This window comes from Anser brachyrhynchus (assembly GCF_964034855.1).
Source record: "Anser brachyrhynchus genome assembly, chromosome: 3".
In the NCBI taxonomy this organism is placed as follows: Eukaryota; Metazoa; Chordata; class Aves; order Anseriformes; family Anatidae; genus Anser; species Anser brachyrhynchus.
Window position 1 is genome coordinate 43,393,181 of NC_137696.1, and position 26,154 is coordinate 43,419,334.

Consider the following 26,154-nt stretch of genomic DNA (forward strand, 5'->3'; position numbering starts at 1 on the left):
TGTTCCCATCAATACTTGGAATGTTGCTGACTTTGATAAAGGTCTTTGAATCTTTGGATGAAATGCTCCATAGAATGTTAGCCTATAAAACACATAAGCACAAACCCATGAAATATTCAACTGAATTTGATAACTGAACTGCATCTCAGGCAGAAAGAAATATCACATGAATAATTCTGCTTCCTGGGCTACAGTCCCTGGATGTTTTCTTCTCTCAGCTGTTCCTTATTCTTAGCCTTGAAACTCAGCGGCGATCTCTATGGGTTTCCTTAGATGATCTTGATGCAATCACTCAACTTCTAATTTCATAGCTTTGGCCAGTAAACAAGAAGCAACCAGACAGCCATGACTGGGGCTGGAGTGCTATTTCTCTACAAGAGCAATAATTTTGGAGATCTGGTAATGTTGAAAAAAAATCCTAGGGAAAATCTTATGGGATTGTAATGTGCATCCATTTTTTGATTCTTCCCAGAATCTGCTATATGGTGAAAAACATTATGGTAAAGGTAGTTACAACTCCAAACATATCTGCATGTTGGGTGTGGATTCTTGCATTTTTATTCCTGAGAACCTACTTAATTCACCCACAGCTAAAAGCAGCCTTGTTGCTACCCTAGCTTGCCTACTGTGTAGACAGTCCAGTAAGCCTCATGAAACTGTCCTGATCAGATGCCATAACCCAACAAGAAAAGATGCAAGTGTAATTAGAGCACCAGTCACTGGACAGTGAGATGGGAAGTTTATTTAAAATGACTTGTTTTATCTCTGATTGATATATTAGATAGTACAACAGCTGGCACATCAGAAAAAAATGAAAGAGATTAGACAGAAAAAAGAATATGGAATTCTGTTCATCACTTCCATAAAATTTCATAAATGTTTTAATGATATAAGGTACTTACTGAGGCCATTAAGAAGTTATGCCATTAACAGGAAATGTCTCATAAGGAACAGTCTCATAACAGAAATGCCAAGAAACACTATTTGATGTATAATTTAAATTAACCAGTGTAAGGTGCCACTGACCTAGAAATGTTGGTGACTTGTAGAAAAAATAGTATTAAATTATCGTTAAAGTCATATTGATTTGCAAAGTAATTGCTTTTAGCTCATATTGCCTAATGCCAACATAGAAATCTGACAGGAAGAACTCTGAGGAGGAAACAAGAACACGACATCTGTCAACCTTATAACAAAACCGGCTACAATCAAAATCAGCTTTCATTGCTGGAAAAAAAAAAAAAAAAAAAAGTTCCACAATATAAATCCCTATGTAATACAAAGACATTTGAAAACAAAACAAAAAAATCCTTAAGAAATAAATACTTTCTCTGCGAATTTGGGATCAGATAAATTTTGAAAATATTAGGGATTTCTGCAGAATACCACTTATATTTGGTCTGTTTTATCACATGAAAACTTAAACATTTCCGTGATTTTTTTATATATAATTAATTCATGAAAAAAAAAAATCATTTTACAACTATAAACAGAGAAAGTAAGTGTTTCCCAAAAGACATACAGCAAGTTACAATCTGAAACATAACCCACAAGTTTAGACTTTTTCGGCTTTCCTCATTATATCCTATTCCCTTCTTCATTTGGAATTCTGTTTATTTTTCTGTTGAACATAGTGTGTGTCTATTATAATTCACAGGAAGTATGCCCTGTCCTTAAATACGCTTTTGATAATTAAGAAGACTTCACGTGTGCTTACATTAATGTTATGAAAAGTTCAATGCAATTCCCAGGAATTATTTCTTCAGAAGACATACACTATACAATTAAGAATGGAAGTTCATTACTTTGTATGTTGTAAAATGTTGAAGTATCTCTCTTTTCACTTAAAATAGCCACTCAGCATAGAAAAAAAAAAAAGAAAAAGAAAAAGCTGCTAAAGAAGCAAAATGGAAGACTGTTCGCTGTTTGTAAAATAAAAATAAGGGAAAGAGTAATGGATGGAAATTATTCAGGGTTATGCAATGTCAAGAAAGGAGATAAATACAAAGCTTTAGAGATTACTGGAATTTCCATCCATAACCTAATTTTAAAGGAAGTTACAGAAGATCCGGAAAAACTTTGAAATAGAAGGGAAAAAAATAAACAGATACACCAGTGTTTAAACAAATCACTTCTGGCAACAGAGAGAAATTCATATATGAGTGTTTCTGAATTTTGAGTAGAAAGAAAATTTCTGCTGATTATCTTGTTTGTTGCAGGGAAAATGCAAAAGGAAAAGGCTCTAAAGAGCTTCTGAGATTAATTTTTCTCTGAGACAATATTGCTTCAGAAAAACCATGCCCATCAAATTCCTCTACTAGATTTTTGACCACATTTCAGAAATTTATTCAGACATTCTCTGAAGCTTACAAAAGGAAAGAGCTTCATGGAAAAATAGACAGTGAGAATGGCTCTGAAAAAGGAAATCCAGTTGAATAGAAAAATGAAGAAACTGTTTATCTGTCTAAAATAAGTAGACCAGCAGAAATAGAAATAGGAAAAATAAAAAGTTGAGAAAGTAAGGGTAGATCTCCAAGATCATTTCTGGCACAGTCACAATTAGAAGGTGTAAAAATAGCTTTAAGAACTGAAGATTTATCACAAGTACGTATCTATAGAGATACTATACTCAGGAAAAAGGAATAAGTCACTGAACAAAGACATAATAACCTTTCCAGAGACATCATCCAGACCCGTTACAAAGTAGAATTAGACAAAACAAAATTGAAGACACACGATTTTAACAATCCCATGGCTTTTTCAAGTAAACAACGATCAAGACATAAGCTTGATGTCTTATTTCATCAAAGCAATGAGAAAATTATTTTACAGCACAAGTGAATATCAGAGCCTCTCGTGCCCTTTCTTGCTCTTTGTTCAGTCACTAATGCCAATACTGCATTAAGAATATGTAGTCACTTGAAGTGACAGCAAAACCCTGGGTCCCTCACAGCATTCACAAATCTCTTCCCTTCCTTCAGGCCTTCCTCCTTTTCTAGCTGGGGGCACAGGATGGGGACATTATGTAAGCCACTGTTTCACATGAGTAACTTCAACACAAAGGATCACCAGCACGGCCGTGAGATATAGTGTCACTGCTGTTCATCTGCATCAGCACACATAACTGCATGAATACATATGCAAAGAGTGGAAAGGAAAGGCATGCTTAGTTTGACTGGGGGAGTTGCCTTAGGAATGTTTTGTTAAAACACTGCTGTTCTGTGTATTTATTAAAGAATTTCCACATCAGCCTGACAAATGCCAGGAATCACTGAAGCCCTGTGAAAACATACTCTTTATGGCAATACTCTTTATGGCATACTCTTTATGGCAAAATGCTTCTTGACTACATCTTCTGAAATCACACACAGACTTGCAAACAAAACACATTAGAGAGGAGGTGGAGCATCAAATGCTTTTGAAAATGACTTATTTTCTTTTTCCTGCTGTTTCCACCTTACAGGAAAAGCTGAGCTGTGTCTACAACGCTGTCTTATATTAATGAAAAAAATTGTTGGTTCAGTTTGTGTACTAGGAGAATTGGCATTGACCCACAGGCATACCTTTTGAATATGGATGTTGTGTTGTGTGGGATGCAGGGTTTCTTGCCTGTGTTCCCTCATTGGGGCCAGCTTCCTTCACACAGTAGGTAGCAGGCACAGAGGGGCATTCCAGGAATGCACGTTGTCTTTCTCTCCTATATTTGCTGCAACAGCTTTAACAAGCTAGTCTGCTATCCTTTCCAGGACTGCAGCCTGGATCGCTCCCCTCTTTTCTCAGGTGCTCTTCTTGTATCATTCGTCTTTCAACCCAATGGCAAAACCCTATAGTTACAGATGGATTTTTCACATACAGAGAAAAATTGGGAACCAAGTCCCTCCAGAATTCAAAGTGAGTTCTTGCCAAAGCTTTCTGACACCCCTTAACATTTTTAAATGTGTATATTTGCATACATAAACACTTTTCTCTCAAGTACCACTTTGTCAATCCCCAAATATCAGAACACGCTAAAAAGCCTGAACTATCTTTTCCATCTGGTCTAAAGTCTATGTTTTGAGAGCATATAAAGACCAGCAACACCTTTCTCTTCTATTTTTCTTAACACACACACACACACAAAGCACAAGACTCATCTTCTAAAGAGGAGAGATTTAGACTAGACATTAGGAGGAAATTCTTCACTCGGAGGGTGGTGAGGCACTGGAACAGGTTGCCAAGAGAAGTTGTGGATGCCCCACCCCTGGAGGTGTTCAATGCCAGGCTGGATGGAGCCTTGGCCAACCCGATGTAGTGGGTGGCATCCCTGCCTATGGCGAGGGGGGGTTGGAATTGGATAATTTTTAAGGTTCCTTACAACACAAGCCATTCTGTGATTCTATGATTCTATGATCTTACCAACTAAAATGGTAACAGAAGACGGAGTTAGAAAAAAGTTGGGAAATAAGACAAAATTGTTAAAAAAATATTTTACATGCTCTCCATATGACAAAGTTCAGGCTCAGGAACACTGTGTCTTGCTGGGTTATCATGAGGAAGCTGTTGTGGAAGGCTGAAGTGAAAAAGTTACAAATTCACACAGAAAGTCTGAGCCCTCAAAGACAAAAATCACCAGGCATGAAGCAGAGGTCAAACTGCAGTTCTGTTGCCGTGTTATTTAATAGAGTGAGTTACCTGCAGAGAGTGCAGCTGTGTGTCCTATGATCCCTGAAGGTGATCCTGCAAAGTACTACAACTCCCTGTAGTTATTAGGAGACTTAGGAGCAAACTGATGTCAATGGGATTACATGTGAGGCTAAGGGAAGAAGGATTTAGCTCTAAGCATATTATTATAACTACAAACCTGGTAATATATAAGGTTACTTTCTTTTTCTCAGTTATGGTGGAATGATGGAAAGAAATTAAAGTGGGTAATATGGAACAGTGAGTCTAATTGTAAACTAATGAGCCTGCAGGCTATTTACCGGGTGCTATGCAATGGCTGAGACTGTGTAAAGGCTCTGTGTTTTTGTCTCTTTATTGTCTGCTCAGTGTGCTGACAAGAGAGCTACCTGAGCCCTAATGCAAAGATGAAATAACCATGTAAATCATCTATATATTGTAATTTGTTTTGTGGCACAGAGTGATCACGACTTTATCTGTAAAGTCCTTTAGACTTCTCTGTGAAGGATTCCTTCTTTTTTGATACAGCTTTCAACTATGACCACAAGACTTATCTGGCTTTTAAAAGCCTAGGAATTTCTCTTTATTTCTTTTTACTTCTTAGGAGAAGTGTAACTTCTAACTCACAGCACAATTTAAAGACACATAGTTACTTTTTAATTAGAATATATTTTCACATATTCATGTACAAATGATTTTACTGATGTCATTGACACAACTCAAGTATGTTTAGTTAAGAGCAGGTATAAAAGTCCACATACTTGGAGTCTTGTAAAATAGATTTTGTTTCTCTCCAAAGTTATTGTATTGAATCATAGAAAGGCCCAGAAAGTACCTCAAGAGATCTCCTAGTTATTTACTGCCTGAGGTACTTCATTCCCTTTTTTTTCCCCTATATATATCTTCATGTACATTCATTCCCCTTAAGTCTTGTTTTATGTCTTATTCTATTTTTCCTACATGCATAGCTTGCAGGCTATCTGTCAAAACCTTCCTTAGTTCAGCAGTGGTGCATGCCTGCAGCAAATGTACAGTTACGTACAGAAAAGACAAGTATAGATCTATAGAAGTGAGGAAGAAGGAATGGCTATGGTTCAAGGATTATTTGAAAATGACATATTTCTGATTACTTAATTTAAGCTAATAGCACATTCAGAAGAGTATAGGTTATTTTAAGAATAGGATTAAAAACGTGAAAACATAGTATTTACCCCACCTCAATGAGCAGAGGTAAGCAATTGTGGCAGAGGAGCAGCATGGACAGAAAAAACAGAGAGATTTGTAATATTTCCTACGTAACACATCAAAAAGATGGATATCTCAGATGACTACCTATATTTGGCCCTTATTACTTTATAGGACGCAACTGACTTTTGCCACAGATCATACCTTCAATTTTAATGCCCATTCAGTACTCTAATATTTCTACCCATGGCCTGCAACACTTATTCAGCCTGAGGCAATTGGTTAATCTAGCATCCATACTTGCTATTCCATCTTTGCAGATGTTAATGGAAATACTGATTACAGAATACTGAAAATATTGCATAGGAGTATACTTGAAAGAGCTCCATAGCCTTTTATGGAGCAACTACCACTTCAGTAGCTTTTCATTTATTTTTGCACAGGTTTTTAGAAGTTTTTGTTTTCTCCTGAACAGTCTTAACTTGACAAAATAAGATAAAGCACTGATGCCATGATTCCACCAATAATTTAAATGAAACCCACCAATTTCCAGCCAAGTCTTAAAGTATATGGCTAAAGAAGTTTTACTATTGATGCTATTTGTATTTCTGTCATGAACAATATTTTGGAGCAGTGTCTTGTAATTCAGACACCATTCAGAAAGAAGATGATATCTGTACACGGTGTATGGAGTGGCCAATGTAAAACATCCACCTACAGATCTAGCAGGCTGACAGGCAGAGAGGGGTAAATGAAGCTGTAGGAAGTTGTTGCAGATGATCATGACTTAATGAAGCATTCAGATAGCAGTTATGTTATAATTCTGGCAGCTGCCAAAGTGATGCAGAATATATCAGAACATTAATATCTACTATCGTAAATACTATTTTTGCACATACAGAAAGGTCAAATACTTCTATTTTAGTCTTGCTCCTCAATATAAAATAATTTGGAAATATTAAGCTAAAACTCTACCTTTAAATTAAAATAAATTAACTGACAAGCAATGAAATTTGGACTAGATGCTACCAGAGATACTTACTCAAAAGCACATTCCTACTTGCGTTTATAGCATTGATTTCCATGAAGTTAAGGAAACAATTTTACCTTTGCAGAAGAAAGGCTGATAACATACTGTTCTTTTTCATTTGTCACAATTTCCACAACAGTATGTTGGTGTCCTGATAGCTTCCCTGTAGGCCTGCTATTAACACAAGGATGCCACAAACGAAGGAATTTGTCATGACCTGACAGAAAAGAATTCATATATTCAGAAAGACTGAATAGTCACAAACACTGTGAGTTTCTTAATGGAGGGATTAATATTCAGAAGTCTCTGTTTTTACTATGTAGGCAACTCTTACATAAGGGTGCTAACTTATCGTTCTAAGAGCTGGATTCCAGCTTCTGTTTTGATATGTTTTCAGTATTTGTCCCCATACTTGCATTAAAACCACATAACTGATTGGCATTTCAAAGGCTTTTTATTTTCTTAGAGGAATGTTAGATGCACTGGCTATGACCACGTGGTAGTGCCATAAAAGTAGAATACTAATTTAAAAATTGAATTGGGGCTCAGATTTTTTTCTTTCAAAGATCTGATTGAGGAAAAGAACAAAACAATAATTATTCCCATTTAGCCCAGTAGTGAAGGGATGACTATCTCTATGGAAAGGGATGATCCTGCATAACGGGAAGAGGAGCAGATATGAAAGTTGAAGGCAAATGGGAAATAATAACAGCAGATAAGTGATTTTTTTTCTTAATGTAAATGAGAATTAAGGTTTTTTTTTCCTTTTATTTATATGTTCAAACATTAAAATTACCTGTAATTAGGGTATCATCCTTGATTGCATTATAGATAAATCTTTTGGTACTGTTTTCGTAATAGTTTCCATAAACATTTCAAAACACAAGGATGTTGTTAAAAACATATTAGTAAGCTCCTGGGTTTACATACTGATGCAAACACAACTGTAACCATTGAAAAAAAATCGTATTTTTTACAGGAGTTTGAAGAGGACATGAGCCCAGTTTAAATTTGACACTAATTTGTTTATATTTTTACTTTCAATTCCTGGCAAATATTGCAATTGTATGCACTGTATGCAATTAGCTGAACAGCCTCTTTTAATATACAATAAATGAACCAATCACATTTTATCTAGATTTCAATTTGTTTTAATTTTCTCTCAGCTTAAAGTGACGTGCAGAAAGCCAAAAAAGCATACACGAGCAAGTACATGGCCTGAAAGATTAACCCAACCTCCAGACTGTGAAACTTGGCTTAGTTCTGTTTACAAAGAGGACAGTTAAAGGTCATCTCTTTCAGTATGCTTTCTAAGTATCTTCCTGAAGCTCTTTCAACCTCTTGTCATTGGTCAGTCCCTCTACCTCTCTCCACAGAGATTTATTCATTTTCATCTTATTACAGCAATATGAGATTCTTTTAGGAGCACCCCATCTCCCTTTTCTTGCATTAAGCGTTATGGCCCTCTTGGTTAAATTGATTCCACAGTTTAGGTAGCCTCTCTCTGAATGACACTGAAAAAACGATCTACTCTTAGAATAGCTACAACAAAAATAATTTTGTTTTATGCAAGATCATTTCAAAGGTATGACTGAGAAAGAGACCATGCAAACAGCTGCAGTGGTGCAATGGGGGCATAACTTCTGCATAAGACAGGGGAGCTGTGCTCTGTTCTCTATGTTCCTGAGGTGATGGCAGATGAACAGAGAGCAGGCACTCCATTAAGTGACCCTTAATTATGGTACAGTTTCTTTTAACAATAGAATCACTAACACATGTTATTTATTCAAGATATTAACAGGAAGAAAAAGTCTCATTCAGAAAGAAAACCTTTCCCTACATTAAAAATACAGTTTTCTTCCTATGTGAAATAGTGGATTAGTTTTAGTTTGTTTTACTGATGTTGAGATAATGGTAGAAGTAGTTACAGTAGATGTGTTCTCTCCCCTATATCTGGACTAACGCCAGACTAGCCCTGTTACTGCAAAGCTATGTGCTCATCCTGCCCGAACAGCAGTTAGGGCAGACCTTCCCTGCTTCACTGGAACATTTGCTGGAACATTTATTCTCTTCTGTGATCCAAATATGCCTCCTGGATTCAGAATCCTGACACAGAAGGCATGGGTAAAAAAAACACATTCAAGAAAAGCTTGAAGAGAATGAATTATCTGTCTAAATATCAGAAAAAAAAGTTAAGATTCTTTGAAATCAATAATTTGAATCATAATAGGGTCACTTCTGTGTTTTCTCTTCCAAGAATAATAAATACAAAAACGTATTTATGTTTTTATTGTTGGTATATAGTTTTTTAAGTCAGACTCTATGACCACAGCTCTACTCTAGCCAGATGTTATGGATTCCAAGACCTTCTTTGAAAGTTTTATGCTTTATCAAACTGTCTCCCTTGCTTATACAGGTTTGCAGTTTATGTGGTATTCCAAGATGTCTGCTGAGTTGTCTGCATTTCAGTGGTGTTGAAACTCTATAGAGAACAATAGCATTTTTGAACAAACACTAGGCTTAGCTTGTTCTCCACTAAAAAAATAGAAATGTAAAATATAATTTCTGGTTTCTTTCCATATTGCTCCCGTCCCACAGAAAGGCCTCCTATTCTTTAAAGCAACTTCACTGTCATTTTCTCAAGCCAGCCTTTTAAAAGCCTATAATCCTAAATTATGATGTCTGCAAAATCTCTTCACAACACTGAGACATCAAGTAAATTAAGACAAGTTTATAGGTTGATCATATTAACCAATGTCTCTCTCTTTTCCCTTTGTGCTGCCTTGTCTGTCTTCATATGTTATTAAAAATAGACTGCATCACAGAAAATACTCTCTTATACTTGTGAGGGCCAGTATTTTTGGAGTTCTAGGATATCATTTCTATAACTATGATCCCAGGAATTCCTGAAAATGTCAATACCAATGCATAGTGCCTTTAGAAAAAAAAAAATCAAGATACAAGATGTTACCAGTTACTTCACTTCTGCCAGGAATGCAAAAAGGCTATTGAACAAGCGCGGAAGACTTCCTTTTAAACAGTCTATGCTGCTACTGCTAGATTTAGAAATAACCAATAGTTTTGATTCTACTTTATTGCTCACAAGAGAACGGTAGCTGGATTTGAAAAACTAATAAGGTTAGAAGTTGATGTATCATATAATTTAAAACTGATCATCTCCAGCTTTTATATGCATATATGATTTGCTTTTAAGTGTAGCTATTCCCTGAGGTTATGACTAAGACATAGTTAGAATTGAAATAGATCCTGAGTAAGAGGAAAACCATATCACTTTAACATTCAGCATAATAATGCAAAATGTTACACAGAAAAGTTACTCTGAGCTACTGTGGGATCCATCTTTCAGGCCACTAATGGGCTTGTATCATTTTACTGGCTAAAGAAGTCTAGCTTTTAGCATGAAAAGTGAACTCTGTACCAGGTTTTCTTGTATCTTTCTTCTTATTATAAATGCCAAATTCCTAGAAGACAAAATTAGGTTGCATCACCGTGCTAACAGAAACTCATGAGAGTATTCAAATGCAACTAAATATATAATAGAAGAGTAGGGGTGTTAAAACATATGTCTTTAAATAGACATTTCCCGGTGTAAAAATACATTGTAGGATCCAGTACTTTGCAAACCATTTGTACTAAATAACAGTAGATCGAGGCTCAGTAAAGTCATTAACAAATTATCCTCACTAATTACTTCAAAAGCTATCTTACAATCAATGGCCGTTTCTTTTTCTTTCTTTTTTTTTATTTTTTACATTTTTTTTCTCTTTTTATTGCTGAATATGATATAGAAATATTTTTTAGAAATGTTTACACATCACGAATAAATCTACATATGATGATTACTGAATTATTTACCTTCCCTGGTCATTGATCGTTAGGGTACATTACATGTAAAATTATAGGCTTTCTAGTCAACAAGATTTTACTACCTCACGTGCCTATGTTCATTTGAATCTGTTCATTTCATTAACCAAGTCTCATGTGTTTCTCAGCCAGATAAGAAAGAGTAATGTTTTTTAATATATAGAGCCAAAATTAGTATGCTCTAGTCCAGCTGAATGCTGAGCCACTGGAACAGTATATTTTATTAATTGAGAACTGAATTATAAAGCTCAGCTTCCAAAGAACTTAATAGATGAATCTCTCAAAGGCTGAAGGACTAGATTCTTAATTCTGGGTGCAGCTTCACAGTAGCCCCATCTGATCTAAAATTTACAGTAAATTTGAAAGGTACGATGCCATCTTGTCATGGATTTGGCCATGCGTTCCCACTCTCTCCTGTGACTATTAGTAATACAGATCAGGAATAATTTCCTTTCAAGGAAAAGCAGCAGTTCAAGGAAAGCAGCAGGACTAAGCACTGGGAATGAAGGTGAGGCAGAAGAAAGCCTTCCAACCTCAAGATGAAGGTCAATGGGTGAACAATCTAGACAGAATTCCAAATCAAGGATATGTAAATGTTATGAGCCAGGAATAAGCTTGAAGATTCTTACTGGCAAGCACAATTCTTACAGTTTTTCAAAGTCATCATTGCAGAATCATTCTTGAACACAATATTATTAATCTTTTGTCATGTAGTCCATACTCTCTGTACTTTTGTGCAGCGAAACTCAAGACAAATTAAAATGTATTGGTAAGAAAGCTCATCTCCTTATAATATTTTCTCATTATGTAGCTGTTTAGAGAGCTGTTTAGAAGTCCTACAATCCAAGCCTAGTCTCCAACCCTCACATTCATATATGTTATCTATCCTTTTCAAAAATTTCAAGCTCCATTTTAAATTAAAGATGATATTTCTTTCTTCTACTGCCACTATACTGTGGTACACAAGTACCTAGGCAAGTATTGCTACAGGATTGCTCCATTTCTATACTCTGCCTGAGGTGTCTATTGCTGGTTATTGTCAGTGAGGGTAGAGTAGGCCAGGCATACTTTTGATCCGGAATTATCTTAGGAATTTTATCCAGATTTTTCTCCTCCCTTGCTATTTCTATATGAAGAATTTTCAGTCTGTAACAGGAACTATTATTAGTTCCTGTGTACATGATCTTCTGTCCTGGTCTTCCTGTTTTTATGACTACAGTAAAGTCCTCTAGTTCTACCTGCGGGAAATACTAATCATATTCCACTTTATAGTGCCTCCCTACTTTATGGCATCAGGAAATTTCTGCAGACTACTTTTTTTTTTTGTGTCAAAGTAATCAATGGAAATAAGATCTCTCAGAAGGCTGAATGCCAATTTTTTCACTAACAACTTTCTTATAGTACTATTGCTTTCTGTTTAAAATTTGTGTCTAGAAAATCAATAGAACTTCTGAAATACACATCTCATCTGATATTGTTTGTGATATCTGTCTCAGTTTTCCCTTTGGTAAACTTTTACACTTCAACTTGAATTGTATTATTTCCCATGTTTAGTTGTGTTTTTTTTGGTTTTTTGTTTTTTTTTTCTTTCACCAGATTTATTTTACTGTCTTGCATGAGTTGTCAGGCATTGGAAAGGGTTGCCCAGGGAAGTGGTGGAGTCACTGTCCCTGTAGGTGTTCAAGTAAAGGTAGGACGTGGTTCTTAGGGACATGGTGTAGTGGGTGACATTGGTAGTAGGGTGATGGTTGGACCAGATGATCTTCAAGGTCTTTTCCAAACTTGATGATTCTGTGATTCTTGGCTATTTTTTTATTTCCTTATTATTAAATGTAAACCCAAGAATTGTTATGTGATACGTGTATTCAGAACAATTTTAACTAAGTTTTAAGCAGAACTGTGGTACTGAAGACTTTGAGATAGGAAGCATCAATGTAGTCACTTCAAGGCACCACCACATCGGACAGAATACACAAACAAGACTGCTGCCATGCTCCAGCCACATTTCTGCAGCATGAAATATGACCCCTTCAATAGAAAAGCTCATAAAGATATTAGATAACAGGAAGAAATGGATATGAGAGTGCTATTTCTGCAGTCTGCACTGGGAGAAAGAAAGAACAGTAAAGCTTTTTAGAAACATGATCAGAGAGAAGAGCAATAAAAATTATTAAGGTGAGCCAGTGTGACTGCTTATGACAAGAAAGAAGGCCAAAGAGTAATAGGAAGGGATGGGGCCCATGCTGATACTGCAAGGAGTAATCTCTAAAACCTCACCAAGACAGTTGCCACTGTGGGCTGGAAAGGTGTGTTAGAGTAGTTCATCCTACTCTTTCTCCTGTTCTATTAAATAAATGACAAGACTCTTGAATCAAACACAGACTGAGCCCTTGTTAGATTTCTATTGGAATATTTATCTCTTCAGAGCATTGCTCCCAGCAATTATAAGCAAGAGAATTTGTTTCCTGTCATTAAGCCACTATTTAAATTCATAAGATACTTATACAGCTTTTATTTCATCTTATTTAATTGGGAAAAAAATCACAACAAAATGATCTCTTGGATAACCTACTCTCTTCATACATTATGTAAGCCCAATACTAACCTCCAGTGACAATGACTTTTGCTTTTCCACAATATGTGAAGGCATTCACCCCTCTAGGGACTGAAAATTCCTTTACAGGTCTGTAATCATCAATAAAACAGTTAATCAGGTAAGAGTATAGGAAAATACAGTCTACAGTCATTCCACTTTACTCTTCTGTAATATATAGAATAGATGTTTGCATAATGTATACAATATCTTGTTAAAAGCAAATAGATTTATAAGTGACTTAGATAGTAACATCAATAAAACTGGGACAAGGTGCACTTTCCAGTAAAATAATAGATCTCTGATTTGAACAGCTGATTTCTTTACCAGTCATACTCCAAACAGAATCCTAAAATGGTAACTGTTGCCAAAGGTAGCCCTTATACATCTGCATGCTTAAAGTTCTTCACTGAACAAAAGTATCAAACCATCTGCCTTTGCCTGTTTCAGCAATAGAGGTCTATTGTGGCTACTATTTTGCATAAACCACGTGCAATTAGTTTTGTGCTGCTTCTGTATAATAGTATTGTATAATACTCACTATTTTACCTACTTTGTGAAAAAACATGAAGAGACTGCAAGTTTCTAAAACTCATTTTTACAGATTTATTCTGTTGTGTTCAGTAAAAGAAACACAGGCATTCAAACAGCCAACACAGACTGATTGACTCTGTGACCCTTTTCCTACATCAAAAGCTAAGCCTATCCTTTGAACAACCTCTGCTTCTCTCTCCATGTTTCATACTTTACTACTACTGAGTGAATATTTTCTTGAATTTTGGATTCAGCAACAACACACCTAACACCCATTTGTGCCAGGAAATGATGACTGTCAGGGTAGTTGGGCTATACAGACTGAAATGAGTACTCATTCAAAGACACATTTTTTCTTTGAAATCCAGACAGGTAGGTAGTTCATTTATTCTGAGCTAGAGAGTAACCATGGCTCTTGCAAACCATAACTGTGGATGGTGTAAATTTGCCAAAAGACTCTGGAAACTTTTGGGATTAGTGAAGGAGCCTGTTCTTTCTTGGCAGGTCTAAGTAAAAGGTTGTTCACTCCCCATTACCTAATGGAAGAAAAGCTTTCTTTTCAGAGCCCTAACAGAGGAGTCTGAATTCTCTTAATAGTGTAAAAGAGCAAGTATTTGCTTTAAATGTGTGACTGGCAAATGACTTCACGATTTCTCATCTTTCCCCTTTAATTCTTAAATTTAATAATTCTGTATAACTCTCTATTGGCTCCTTAATGAACAGTTTTGATTCTCTTCCAATATTAGTGTGAATAAGGGGTTCCAGCAGTGTGAGGTCCTGTTCAAGTCATGGCCTTGTAACAGAAGCACTCTGTGATCCCAGCCACACATCCCTTTTTAGATGCTTTACAAGAAAAGGTTATAACCGTTCATCAGCCATTATCCACCAAAAAAACTTAACAGACATGTAGGAGACAAGATACATTGCATCCCTTTTCAAGAACAATAACAATTGCTTGCTGGAAACTTAATTACAGAAATTTATTTTGTTAGCACCAGTAAATCATATAATTGAACCACAATTACTTATGGAAAGGGAATTTCAATGTGATTTGATGCATAGACTATTTCAACAATGTAATTATTCAGTTCACTAAATATAGTTTCATTTAGTTGCTGAATGAAACTGCTTAAAGAAAATGATTGTGATTGCAAGCACAATTATAGTCAGTGTTAACTGAAAAAGACCTACCAACACATTTGCAGTTAACATTCTGTATAAAAAGGAGTGCATAGCTGTAGCATTTACTCTTTTGACTATACTTCTGATTCTCCAGCCTTTGTTTTCTTTCTCCTCAAATTAACTGTTTTTCCAAAACTCTAGCAAAACCAAATAGGAACTTCCCAGCTTTTCTGATGTTGTATATGACCTTAAACAAGCTATGATTATTTTATATTTCACATTCCTCAAACACAACAAATATACAATATTCATAAAACCTAAAGTTATTGGATTGATGCAAGAACTACTACATAAAAATTTATGGCTTGTGTTATAGAAGATTATCATAATTGTTGCCACTAGCCTTAAAAATCTATTAATCTCTGGATATACCTCACAGTAATTGTGAACCTTATCTATTGTTTACAATGCTTTGAGATATATGAATAAAAATTTCTATATAGATGTCATTTATATTTCCTTTTTGCATCAAGTTATGTTTACCTATATTATTTATTTTTAGCTGGACTATAAACCCTTCTACAATCACAAACTGGGACAGCTTGGAATAAGCAAGAGGACTGGTGGATCATATGAATGATATGGCACAAATAAGGAAGACAGCTGTTTTCCTGCTGCAAAGCAAATCCACTTTGCAGCCTTCAGAATACATTGTTCTCTTGGTTTAAGCTAGTGTAACAGAACTTGTGAAACTGAAACTGTAAATGAAACACACTTGAATATATATATATATATATAGGATATAAAGTTCAAATGAATAGATACATGATATACAAGTAACAAAGCAATCTATTTTATAACTAAAATTTGCCTGCTGAGAAGTTAAAGCAGATAATATTGCCAGTGTAACTTATTTTTAGGGGTGGCAAATAATAAATATATAAGGACACTCCTACATTAAAAGCTAGAAAACAAAAACATTCAAGTACTTAAATAGCTGTATTTTCATTTGTATTATCAATGCTTTGGATAAGGATACTTTCAATACAACAGAACAGCATCTTGCATAGCACAGATCTCATGCAGAGTTCTAAGGCAAGAAGTCTATTTTTTTGGAAGATGTCATATACTTACAAGCTATCCTCTAGTCTCTTTATGTCATCCAAAACAAATGAATGAATACTGTCTGAGGAGCAGGATCTGAAACAATTTAGGTCAGAAATATACTTAACTTTCACAAACCAGTCATCATGTAGCTTGCATTTAACACTAGGGATATATATAAATTGAGATGTTATTAGGATATAATAGCATCTACTGTAATATACCCATTGCTGAATAGTTTTGTGAATGAGATTATATGCAACAAATGCTAGTGTTTAATATCCAGGCCAGATCCAGAACCACTCTTCCAGCTGAAAAGCAAGCAGATCTTAAAGCAGAACTAAGGTTAGGGTTGAATCATGCACTTCTCTAGTAGCAATTATGCTTCTATCTAATCAGGACCAATAAGACTGTTCCTATGTCTGGATAAAAGCAATTGTGAATTCTTCCCTGGACATTTGCTCTGTTGCCTTGCTGCTGTAAGATCTCCTGCTGAAAATTACAGTATTTCCTTCACACAATGAAAAGCAAATTACACTTCCTGCAGGTTTTTTTTTTTCAGGTGGGGTTAATTTACACATAGAAGCTAATCCTCCATCCAGACCAGAGGACACCCAAATTCAACAAATATTGCCAAACTGATAATATTTTATCATAAGTAACTTACATGTTAAAATTTTTGGAATCCAAAATCTGAACCTGTGATTCCTTTTTGCCTTTACATTGCTTCAATCCGAAGTGATCACCAGTCATTTTAAGCAGGTGAACATAACCCTTATCATCTCCCATTATGATATTATCATCAGCCAGGTGATCTGACATAGTCACTGTGCAAACACAGAGCAGACCATTTTCCATTGGTTTGATGATAAAGCAATTATTCTGTGAAATTCAGTAAATAGTTAATTGGAATGGTGTATTTGCTACAATCATAAATTGTTTCCCTGTTGAAAAAGAAGGTGCCATCTAAAAGAAAATGTGAAATGGTCAGCTTACAGAAGTATTCAAACCATAAGATGCAGCAGTAGCACTCACAGCCTAGGAGTTATTAATACAGCCTAAGAGTACCAAGTGTACTTACATGGGCAGGTTTCTGAATTTTTAGGAACTGAGACAGTGGCAATGAATACAGGGGCAAGCCATTGTGGTATTTTGCTAGACTGAGAAGACCCGGGAATGAGATTTTGGGTCATCTACATTATACTGTTTATTGGTTCTACTGTCTGACTCCATCTGTTATTTGATTAAAGCATCCTTGCCAACATAAACTGGCAACGGTTCATATGCCGTAGGAATTAACCAGTTTATGGTTCTCTGTGTAGCACAGGAACACTGAAAAGACATAACACAGATACAGACTGTCTGGATATCATTCCTGGGATCTCAGAAGAGAACTGTTCCTATTCATCCAAGACAGTTTCAAGTCTCACTGATGTAATGACTGGAGGAAAGCTCTATGAGAATATATGTTTGAGCCTCCCTTTCCAGGAGTCCAACTGAATTGGCAGAATGACTTAGATTGACTTAGCTGAGCTTGGGAACAGACCTTTTAATATTAAGAGAACAAATGAAAAATCCTAAGGCTTGATCTTATTCTAAAAATATTTACTTTACTTCATCTCATCTTCTCAGCCAACTCAGAACTGCTGTGAAAAGACCCTGGAACTAAAGAAAAAACTTAAGAAATGGATTAGAAATCCTTGCAAAACTTATATTTTGTAATAAGGCATTCAAGAAGACTGTAACTGCTTGAACATACAGTATCAACATCAAGATGCTTTTGCTCTTGAAAAATCCTGAAAATGTAGTATTTGAAGAAAGGTTTTCTTTAAATCAGGAAGCTACCTCAAAGGACTCTACGCTGAATTCCTTTGGAAGACCTGTCCCTTTGTTCTTTAAACAGAGTTCAAGATAAACATGCATATACATCAGATATAAATGTGAACATATACACATTAGATATACACAGAAAACTAAACTGCTTTGGTGGTCTGTCTGCAACGTAGGACAAGATTTTCCTCTTTCTTGCAAGTTTTTAAGACAGTCTAAAAAGCCTGTTTGGTGTGGAAAGGGTACTCCTTCTTTAGTATTCCACCATTTCACTGAGTTCCTACAAAGACAAAAGTTAATGCCTTCATCCTGTTAGACAAAAAGATATATGGATTTACATTGAAAACAAAGACCAATCTTTTTCAGACCTCCTTTTTAACATTTGCCTGATCCAGCATACTACCTGACTTCCTTTTGATTTATAGTCTCAGACGATGATTGTCCTTTCAGTTACAGCCACAACACATTCCATCTGAGTTAGCAAATCACATCCTGTGATCCAAGCAGTATCCTGATGAAAAGGGTAGCTAAAGAAGGATTTCCTCTGTGAATTTATAACCTCGTCTGTTGTTTAAATACATATTTTAAACCATCTCTGCATAAATTCCATATACTCAGCACTAAATCCAACCCCAGTTAATGGGACTGAGAGTTCTCCAGAACAGCTCTTAAATGAAGTTGCCTCTGTTATCACTAACTCATATCAGATGCAGAGGAGCATTTCAGAAATCTTATTCCATGGTTTATTATAGAGACTTTTATATTTATGCTACTTCTGCATTAATTTAATGTGCTGAAATACAAGGTGTTTTCTGCTATGCCTGTGATGGCATATCTGAGTTACAGATTTGTCAATTTTTTATTAAGCCTCATCAACACCTTAGGCTTAAAAAGAAAAAAAGATGGTCAACAGTCCAGCAGAAGCCTGAATGGATAAGTACATCTTTGATCAGCTTCAGTTTTGGCATAGGAACAGTTCAGAATACCTTAATGAGGTTATTGAGTTGAAAGCCAATGAATGACTGCTCACAAAGGATTCAAGCACTTCAGCTCTGAGGACTTAAGAAGTTTCCTTTCATTTCTGAATAACCATCTTATGAATCGCTTCTAGAAGATAATGTTGACTAACCCAACAAATTAACCAGTAGGAAAAAGAAAAAAGATTTTACGTAATGACATGAAAAGTTCTCACCAGCTTTTCTGGCAACAATTCCAGCATTCATGGAAGCATGTCTTTTCATGAGAAAACAATTTTCATTAACAAAGACAGATATGTGATTTTGTGCAAATAACAAAGTATACATGACAGGGAGACTACAGTTAGGAGAAGAATTTATGAAGGGGTTTTTCTGGTAAAAGCTTAAATCTAGCTATTGTTAGTTGATACATTTGTACTACTTATCCTTCTCTGAAGATGACAGAAAAAGATGGCATTAGGAGTGCATTTATTTTTGCTATGTCCCTGCTCACTCTATGCTGAAATTCCTAAATAAACTTTTTCTGTAATTCTTAAAAGGTTAGTTCTACTTAGGTTTGTTCTACTTAGAACAAAAGAGGAAACTGTTTTGTTCAGATTTAACTCAAAAGCATGAAGTAGAAACATTTAATTTTCCAGCATCTCCCAATTTCAAACTTCATAAATGTGTGCAGGCACTGTTGACAAGTGCTTTCTTTCAAACAATGTCATGAATATGACAACTGTTCTCTACTGTTTCCCCATGCCTCTTTACTAACTGGTAGAGACACTGAGGCATTTAGAGCTTTCTAAGAGGATCTTACTCATGTAGCAACAATTTATACCTGTATGAAGTTACAAATTCAGGCCAGCTTGCAGATAACTGACAACCTATTTTTCTTTAAAGAAGAGATACTGACATCACATAGCACTCTTAATTTTTATTGCCTTTACAGCAACATTTCCACTGTAAATGGTTCAGAAATAAAGGCCTGGTTTAAAGGAGCATTGACTGAGTGGACAAGAAGTGCATTGAGAAGGGAAGTGCTTTCACAGCTGGAAATCAACAAATATTTACACTTGATTTGCTGCCTTGAATTTCAGCAACACCTGCTAATCTCTTCAAAAACATTTAAAATCTGATATAGAACAAATCTTTACATATTTCTCAGTAGGAAAAAAAAAACCAAACATACATGAACACACACACACACAAAGGTAATCAATTCAGATTGTTATTGCCTGCCTGAAAATTTATCTCAGGCTGCAGTCTTTGGATAAACATTACAGAAGAAGATTGGATTGAACCTCTTCTGTTTTATCTACTGAAAGCAAGGGGAAAACTAACAGTAGCTGCATCTGGAAGGGAACTCAACTGACCTATAATGAAAGGAAAGTCCATAGTATGCTTTAATAAAATTCTTTCATGGAACTGGTCTGTGGAAACTGGAATAAAAGAATGAAAGAAATTACTAAAAAAGCAATATCTTTGCTCCTGCAAGCAATATTCAATCTGTACAAGGAATCTAGTGGATGTGATTAAGTATAGTTGCAGGTGGCTACAGCTTTATAAAATACTTTGATCATTTGCAGATTTTTCAATAACATGCAACTGTCAAGGGCCATAAAGACTTTGGAAAAATATAATAAAATAGCCCATTGTAACAGGCGTAGATAAATTGGCAGAACTATAGAAGTACTCGATATTCTTCTTCGTCATAAACTATATTCAGAAAGGAGGACTGAATGTTGCAGGAAAATAAAATAATAGTAACAATAAAATCATTAACTGGGATCCAACCTACAGTGACTGAGGTTATCAGAGAAGTACTACAACCATACTTGTTCTCAGACACTAGCACGAAGTGCTACTAGGATATTCAGAAGTTCTGCATCATTAATTAAGAAGAATGAGAGGGTCAGGCTGGAAAATCCAGATTAATGGTGAATATAATGGGATGGCATATGTAATTTCATGGCAGATATTATATGAGCTACAAGGATACCATGCTGGTTCTAGTTATCAGGTGGTATTACAGTTATCATGTTAACTACAGTTAGCATGAGAGTCTCATATCACTTAGCATTTATTATTTTTTTAGTGAATTAGTCCTCATTTATTTTTGAAGGCACTAATGTTGACTGAGGTCTGGACAGTCTAGACTAGGTATGAATTCTGATTTTTGATAACTCCATGGCTTGTAAAATCAGCTGGTAGCCCAGTGATGTGAAAAATGTTCTTTGTTCAGGAGGAGATAAAATATAGCGAAGTAGAGTCTAAGAAATAAGAAAAGTGAGAGATAAACCATATTAGTCATTACAAAAGGAAGAAAATTACCTCTAGTGTTATTCTGTAAATGGAAAATAAGTGGGACCAAGCAAGAGGTACAGACTAGATTATACAGGAGCTCCGAGTAACTTGCAATAAACTCAAAATGTAGGCCATGCAAAAAGACATTTTGTGTTTTACTTCAAAGATTATTTTTCTCAGCTGACCGTTTATAGAGTGATCACTCTTTTGTAGGAGAATTCTCAAACTGACATTTTAACACCAACACTACAGGTAGAGGCAGAAGTGACAGAGTCATATTCTTCTATGATTCTGTGTTTCAGTCTAAAAATGATCGCAGGCAGTTTGATACAGGCTTTATGAAAAGCCAACAGAGAAATGAAAATGGAAAATGATACTAACTAAATGATACTAACTCAGTCACAGGAATATTTTTCTTCCTTCTTTCTAACTGGTTTGTGTTACAAGGGAAAACTAAGCAAACAAGCAAAAAAAAAAAAAAAACACCAAACAAACAAAATGTAATTATCTCTGTATAAACATACCATTAACAGCTAAGCACTGTGTTTGCAAAAACCTTAAGTGAACATAAATCCATAGCATCACTTAACTACTTATCTGTCTATCTATCTACCTACCCATTATTCAAATCTAGAAAGAACTGTTGCTAAGAAATTAAACTGAAAATGAAATTTTTTTTACAAGTTTAACACTTAAAACTTTTCAGAAACAAGAATGCAAAATCTTGTCATAAGTGATTTATGAATGATTTTTTTCTCAAATTTCCCCTTTGAATATTTGATATAGCCACTGGAGTCAAATAATTTATTTTAGATTTTCATATGCACAGATAAATGAAATTGAGCCTTTCACTACATTTAACTTTCTACAGCTTTCTACAACTAAGCAATTAAACTTTGCAATAAGTTAGCCTTGTAATCACACTGGAACCCATATATTGACACTCTACAAGGCCTTAATAGTCTATTTTCCCCAGCAGTCTACAGAGTAACTTTGGTTCCAAATTTATCAGGCAATTCTGGATACCAGGTTCTCCTGCACAGTTCCCTTCTTGTAGCTAATGATGGTAAGCCACCAAACAGGCTCTAAGCATGAGTTTCAACCTCCCTCTCTTGCTGCAGCATCTGTGACTAGAAAATCACACTATCAGATGGGAACTTGGCAGAAGTTGGTCTTTATGCAAATGAAACAAGGAATACACTTCCATTCATTGCTATGTGAAGATACCCTAATGCCCAGATTGTTCTCAGTGAAAATCCTAGGGTCATTGAATATTACTCCCCTAAAGAATTAGAAGTTGAAAGGAAAGCTAACATTGGAATAGCACGTGCCTTCTGCTCTGCTTTTACTACAAATAGGAACAGTTGTATGCTCTAATTCATTGTGGGAAAGGACTGCTTGTAGCTAAGTAAACATCTAAAGAACAGTCAAGTAAAATTGAGCTTCTCTCTTCTTTTACAGTGTACCAGCATAGCTGCTGTATTGTAGCATTCACTGGCTTAGAGAAATGATTATCATTAAGACACTATTTCACTAAAAACTAGTGAAAACTGTCAGAAAAGACAACCTAAGAAGCATTTAAACCACTTCTGGTTTGAAGAGTAAATTAGAGTGTGTGTTCATATGAAGGTTTTATGCAAGATCTGTACAAAGGCTAGATACATCAATTTACATCTGATATGCATACATATAAAAGCACGTGGTGTACACTTTCATATTTTCCTTACAGCATTTGCACTGTGAGGAACTTTGAGTGAAAGGAGGTAGACAAGGATAGAGGAGCAACGAACACTCCAACAGCAGAAAAATGTTAACCAATGACTTCAAGCAAAATAGAATTTCTCATATTGAATAGAATTTCTTCCCTCTACAGAAGATATATATTTCTAATTACTGATTGGCAGCCTAAAACAGTATCTAAAAAAAAAAAATCAGGTTGCAACATATGGCATGCTATTTCTATATCCACGAAAAAGCAAGACTTAGTAAAATATATTCTGGATTTATTCTCTTCTTTGCTTTTGCATTATTTGTAGGCACAGTCTTATCTGATAATACAGTAGCAAAAGTAGGAAAGAAAAATGTTTATTGCACCAGTTTATTAGAAGTTGTGAGTCAGGAAAAGATCCAGCATAGCTAAATTGAAGTTCCCTGGAACAGGCAGCAACAGAAGTGTTTTCATGCATGTAAGATTCACATCTCAAGTTGCACTAAATTTGTCTTTAATAATTTCAGTGAAATTACTTAAATTACATCAAAGACCCTATACAGGCTATAAAAGGCTGGAGAGACCACTATAATAACTGAGTTTGGCTTTCTGCATAGCATGCTCCAGAGAGTGTCAACTGAGAAGTTAGAGCCTAACAGAGATGGAGAGGCTGTTCAAGTTGGACAACACTGTCTGCCAGGCTAGTTCTGTGTTCAAGTACCTTAGCCTAAGGAATGAACAGGCTGTGCAAATAGCAGAGCATGGTGCTCTGTCCTAAAGATCCACAATGAAAGCTAAACAAGCTCCTAGTAGGACTTGAGACTACTCAGAAATTAGTAGTACGAAGTCCTGAAGAGAGCAATGAGCAAACTAACAGATCAGCTTGATGCACTGAGAAGTGGCTGATAGAAGAGAAAGGTCCGCCAGAGTCAAACAGCAAAACGTGCTGCCTAATTCCAGCTTTAGAGCTAAGACGTTAAGTGCTTCTCCTATTCTTAGCACTACAGTACTTGACAGACGAGCCAGGCAGCTGCACCAGGTTTCGCTATTTCTTTCTTCCATTCCGTCACTCCAGGGCTCTATCTTCATTCTTTTGTATCCAATACAATTTCTGATTTTGGCTTGCCTGGCCCTAGCTTCCATCCACTGGGTCTGTGTATGCTTTTCTGTGTTATATTTAAAGGACATTTCATCTCTATTCTTCAAGAGAAGCAACTTGTTCATTACCAATATTCCCATTCAATGATATTTCCATGCTGAGTAATATTTTTGGCATCTGTCATTTGGACAGTCCTTAATCGATTTAACATGCACTTTAGTGTTTTTTTTGCAGTGGTCATATTTTAAAACAGAAAGTCATATGGTACTAAGTCAAATACAGTACAGCTCTAAGTGTGTTATCTTTATGCCTCTTCTCTTTTGACTCAGCTACATAACCTTATCAAGGAATGAAGCCAGGTTTGGTTGAAGTGATCTGTTCTCCATAAAATATTTGGAACAAAATCGTAAATGATTTGTACACATAGCTCACATTCTGTATATACAGTCATGATGTTTGGAAAGTTCTGATGGCTGCAATCTACTAGATTTTATTCCTAGAACTACTGTGTTTTGCAGCCTTTCTACTCAACATCCTCAGGGCCAAGATCTCTGTCACTGACTAAATCTCTGTTCTGTTACACCTTTAGAATAAGAACACTAATGGAAGAAGGTAGAGGAACCTAAGGATTATTCTGCAAATTGTTAACCACCATAGATGGAAGGTTTGGAGTCTAGTAATTTATCTCTGAATTCAGTGCCTTATTTCATTTGCATAAGGATGCATACAAATGCACAGCTTGATCAATTAGCTAATGCCAGTACTGAAGATGGCATTAAATCAGATGAAAATGGCACAACAATTACAGTTAGAAAATAAAGGACTTATTTCTGCAGATCTGAAGATGAGAAATATAAGACCTGCAAGGCAAAGGCAGCTTTCTCTCTCTAGCTATTGAGAAATTAAACATGAGGAATTGTTCATAGTTCTACATTATAACATTTATAAGACCATTACAGGTCTTCCACTAGTATAGTTCACTGTATCTTTAATAAGTCCACTGTGGGTGATGACTTACACTCATAAGACACTGGCATTTGATTTTTAATAATTGTTTAGATAAAAGTTATTGAAATGACAACATTCAATTTTAATAAGCTTATTTTGAAATAATTAAAATAATCATAACCGAATTCTAGAGATATATCTCTCAAAGAATACCCAAGTTAATACATTTAGTAGCATCATACATTTCAACTGCATTGGAAGTGGAATTTATTCTCTCAAAACAATCCAGAATTTTATTTCACTGCAATTTGGGGTAAGGATATTAAATTCCAAAGTTAAGAACAGAATAGATTAAAACATTATGTTCTGTAAACATCAAAATCTTTTAACAACCAACAAAAAGTTCAAGCCAGTAATAGCCATTTTAATTCTATTTTCACTGCTGTAGTTAGAAGAAGGATGAGAGGAAACTGTATAAGCTAAGGAGATGAATGTTCAGTGCAAACACTCAAATTAATATTGTTAATTTAAGATTGCCCTTTCCCTTAGACAAAGCAGAGAAGGAAGCAGAAGAGGGGCATTTTTAACTAGAGTACCTGAAATGTTCACAATTCTGATACCAAAAAAGTGAATATAACAACAGCTAATCTTTCAGACAGCGGGCCAGAAGGATTGCATAGTGTTGTGTGCAACAATGATCCCCACTAATCCAGTGATACCCAGCAGCAAGGATTCTCCACCCCAAGGGGGAGGGATCCAAACCATTTCTATCCTCCTTTTTCCTTTCCCTAGGGAAGCATGCAGAAGTGGAAGCATCTCAGGTGGAAAAGCATGAGAGGGTGGCACATAACAAAAGAGACATCAGATTAGGCTAGGTCACACAGATGTGGTGCAGAGCTGAACAGATCTTTGCGCTTACAGATACTAAAAAAATGTACCAGTTTTGGAACTGTGTCCATTTGGAATTACAGTTCTAATAATTATGGTTATTCTCTAACACTGAGAGGTACCATTATATTAAACTCATCCTTCTTTCACACTTTTTATGGCATAGATGTTCTTGAACAGTGCCTAATTCTGCCATGTCTTCCAAATATCTTCCTTCTGTCAAAGTAAAATGCCATGCACCTCTCCTGATGACACATTATAAGATTAGTGCTTAGTGCCCAGATGAAGAAGAGGACCATGCAG

At 35.6% G+C, this 26,154-nt stretch overlaps 1 protein-coding gene across 1 annotated transcript in view; it reads right to left on the reverse strand.

The window, feature by feature from the left end:
- Positions 1-26,154, reverse strand: part of WDR64 (WD repeat domain 64) — a 64,845-nt gene that overhangs the window by 19,325 nt on the left and 19,366 nt on the right. Inside the window, 6 exon segments of the mRNA XM_080587006.1 lie at positions 6,952-7,091; positions 13,365-13,444; positions 16,143-16,277; positions 16,780-16,994; positions 18,346-18,369; positions 18,373-18,453. Coding sequence (XP_080443132.1) covers positions 6,952-7,091; positions 13,365-13,444; positions 16,143-16,277; positions 16,780-16,994; positions 18,346-18,369; positions 18,373-18,453 — 675 coding nt within the window.